Raw genomic sequence first — 3149 nt, 5'->3', positions numbered from 1 at the left:
GAAGAGATGCTGACCCCGCTGCACATGTCCCAGAGTGACAGATAACTCGGTTACACGCCTACAAGTCCGGTCTGGACACAGATGGCTTCTTTATTACTCAGTTCCTCTTACAGTATATCCCCCTACTATCAATCTCTCTATACCTGTGTACAGCACAGGTAGTTGTATGCACATCCCTGGCATTCCACCTATGTTACATTAGCTTTAAATATCTTGCACTAGAATTTATCCAGGGTTGTCCATGTATGTTTGTATGGTAGGATGTTTTAAAATGTTCAGCTACATATATCACCAAAACAAAATAATGTTCCTAGTGTATGTAGATGTGTCTGGATGCGATCCAACGACTATACTCATTTAATGTTTTTGCATAACTTATATTCATTTCATATTACTTGACATGTTAATGGGAGTCAAAAAACAGACTTTTGCAGTAAAGTTCAGAGTACTGAGCTTCACTGAATGCTGCTGTAGCAGAAACTGAAGGGGTCATTTACCAATAACTGTCACGCTGTACGTTCCTCTTTAAGTATGTAACTTACTTTTGCTGGATACAACACACTATAAAGGAAGCAATGCAAGCCAAAGCCATACAACAGCACAGTCTCAAAGGCCAGACGTGCTGTTAATGCACCATAAAACTATGCGACAGGCTAGTTTTCAAACACAGCTTGGGTATGCAATACATGATTTACAGCTGTGAGGTTTCTCTTTTCCTACTTTTGAATATTGTGTTCTTAAAAAGCTCTCCCTCGTTTTGCGCTCTGTGAATCTACCTCTTTTGTTTTGTTTTTTTTTGTAATCCAGTGTGTGAGAGATCCACAGTTGCATGCGTTTGACTGTGGTCACTACTTATTGTAATGTTTATGTATGACATTCATTATTCCTCATATCCCATTGTGAGAAAATAATCCAACTTGGTGTGCTTTAACAGAAGGCCGTGTTCACATGTTGTGGACTTGCCTGAAAACATGTTCCATTTACATGACGTATATCACTTAATCATGCTTTTGAACGTATTTGCACAAGTATATATTTGATTTGTAACATGTTATATCTTTTCACCAAAAATGTTTAATGCTTGTTATCTTATGTAAATCAAATCCAGTGCTTCCAAAAAAAAAAAATCACTATTAATAGATTGGGCAGATGTTTTGTTAAGGAACAATCTCACTTCAGTTCTTACTGGACATTGTCTGTTTGCATGTGTGAAGAGCTATCCTCGCCTTTGACTGGTGAAGTTTCTTTAGCTGTAGCTCAAAGCTGCTCCGATGCAATACTATTCACTCAGTTCAATCGTAGGTACCCAGCCTGTGAGAATGAATGATGAAGGCAATCATGTTGTGTATTTCACCATGAGTGTGAAAATCACAAAGAGCTATGGTTATTTATTTTAATACATCTCTCTGAATGCAATATGGGGCAGAGGTTGTTTTTTTTTTGTTTGAGACAGGGGGCGGTGTAGTTCTCCCTGAGTATGATTATTGCACTCGACCGTGGAAATATATTTCCATAAATGACTGTTATAAATCAACTGCTATGAAGAAGAGTAAGTCTTTATCACCTCGTCTTTTTCTCTGTCATTAATTTGTGAATCTTTGGTTTATCAGCAAGTATTGGAAAACGACTGGAGGTACTTCACGGCCATACACAAAGCTGGTCTGATGATGAACACTTGTTCTTTTTGTGGAAGGACAAAAATCACACACTGTAATCTTTTTAATAGCTCTGCGGGTTACCAGTAAATGTTGCTTAATCCCACTTTGTGACCCCCTGCAGTGAAGTGTTGGGCTTTTGACACGAAAGGAAGCAGCATATAAACCTTGGAAAATGCTCAGCAGCAGCAGCATCGGCTTCCACAAAGGACAGCAGCCAAGAACAAATCAGAAAAGCAGCTTGCCTTATGCACAGAAGGTAAAAACTTCACTGATGTGATGCATAAATCTGGGCATGTGTAATCTAAAACTGAGGACTATGACAGTATTTGGGGTTAGATTAGGAAAAATAAGAAGATTACTGACCTGCTTATATGTGTAATATAAAGCTTTTTCCCTCCTCAGAATGGCTATGCAAACCCTGGCACTGTGGTTGCTGCTTCTGGGCTCAGTGGTGCCACAGGTCTGCTGTCAGCACTGGTCATATGGACTGAGCCCAGGAGGGAAAAGGGAACTGGACAGCCTTTCAGACACACTGGACAATGTAAGCATGGCTCCTCACACTTCATGTTCAGCATTTTATTCTCTACATATTCATGGTGATGTTTCCCCCCCCCTTCAGGTAGTTGAGGGGTTTTCACATGTGGACACACCTTGCAGTGTTTTGGGTTGTGTTGAGGAATCGCCTTTCGCCAAAATCTACAGAATGAAAGGATTTCTTGTAAGTTTCGCTCATCTGTAATTCTGTGTTCGGTCAATCGATCAGTCAATAATGTCAATTATTCAAATTAGTCAAACCGCCAGACGCTTTACCAGATATTTCTATTAAATGTTGATTGTATTTTCACATATTTAATGTTATTCTTTTTCTCTTTTAGGGCAGTGTGACCAACAGGGAGAATGAACACAAAAATTATAAAAAATGATGATTATTTGATTCTACAATAAATAATCATATTGGCATATCTACATTGTTGTCTGTACTACTTTTAATGATCATGATAGAATCCATTTTTATTCCACAGTGCCTTATGCTTTTCTCTGTTTTTGTGACTATTTCTTGCTCTAAAGGATTACAGAGACATTTCATTTGAATAATTATTGACACTTTTCTATGAACTCCTTATTTGTTTATTGTATAACAAACATGAATTTGATTGAATTTATATCCCAGTAGTTTCTAAATTCCTGATGGCATGTAATACAGCAGATTTATACAAATGTAAGAGTGAAGTTGTGTCTTATGGGCAAAAGTTGTGTAAACGTAAGGTTAAACATCAGTTTACTGTGTTTTGTTGAACATTGCCTGTTTGCATATGTTTAGTGATGCAGTGTTTGGGTGATATTGTAGTGTCAGCCGCTTGGCGGCGCTGTTCAGACAGTGGGTAGAGTTTTGAGGGGAGAGAAGGGGAGAAAGAGAATGAGAAGTGTGTGATGACTGGACTGAGCTGTGTTTGTTGAAGGTGACTAAAGTTATGAGGAGAACCCAGAACG

At 38.5% G+C, this 3149-nt stretch overlaps 1 protein-coding gene across 1 annotated transcript; it reads left to right on the top strand.

Moving 5' to 3' along the window:
• Positions 1 to 1549: 1549 nt before the first annotated feature.
• LOC122970714 (progonadoliberin-1-like) lies at positions 1550 to 2625 on the top strand. Its single transcript, XM_044336881.1, has 4 exons — positions 1550 to 1914; positions 2061 to 2199; positions 2278 to 2376; positions 2534 to 2625. The coding sequence occupies exons 1-4, from the start codon at positions 1904 to 1906 to the stop codon at positions 2579 to 2581; spliced, it is 297 nt and encodes a 98-aa protein (XP_044192816.1). The 5' UTR covers positions 1550 to 1903; the 3' UTR covers positions 2582 to 2625.
• The last annotated feature ends 524 nt before the right edge of the window (positions 2626 to 3149 follow it).

Source organism: Thunnus albacares, chromosome 2 (assembly GCF_914725855.1).
Source record: "Thunnus albacares chromosome 2, fThuAlb1.1, whole genome shotgun sequence".
In the NCBI taxonomy this organism is placed as follows: domain Eukaryota; kingdom Metazoa; phylum Chordata; class Actinopteri; order Scombriformes; family Scombridae; genus Thunnus; species Thunnus albacares.
The sequence above is the reverse complement of the archived record's forward strand: the minus strand, read 5'-3'. Positions and strand labels throughout refer to the sequence as shown.

Excerpts from the sequence above, each read along its gene's own strand:
- LOC122970714 (XM_044336881.1), top strand. Across the intron at positions 2,200-2,277 it reads TTTCAGACACACTGGACAAT|GTAGTTGAGGGGTTTTCACA; the intron begins GTAAGCATGGCT and ends CCCCCCCTTCAG. Across the intron at positions 2,377-2,533 it reads ACAGAATGAAAGGATTTCTT|GGCAGTGTGACCAACAGGGA; the intron begins GTAAGTTTCGCT and ends TTTCTCTTTTAG.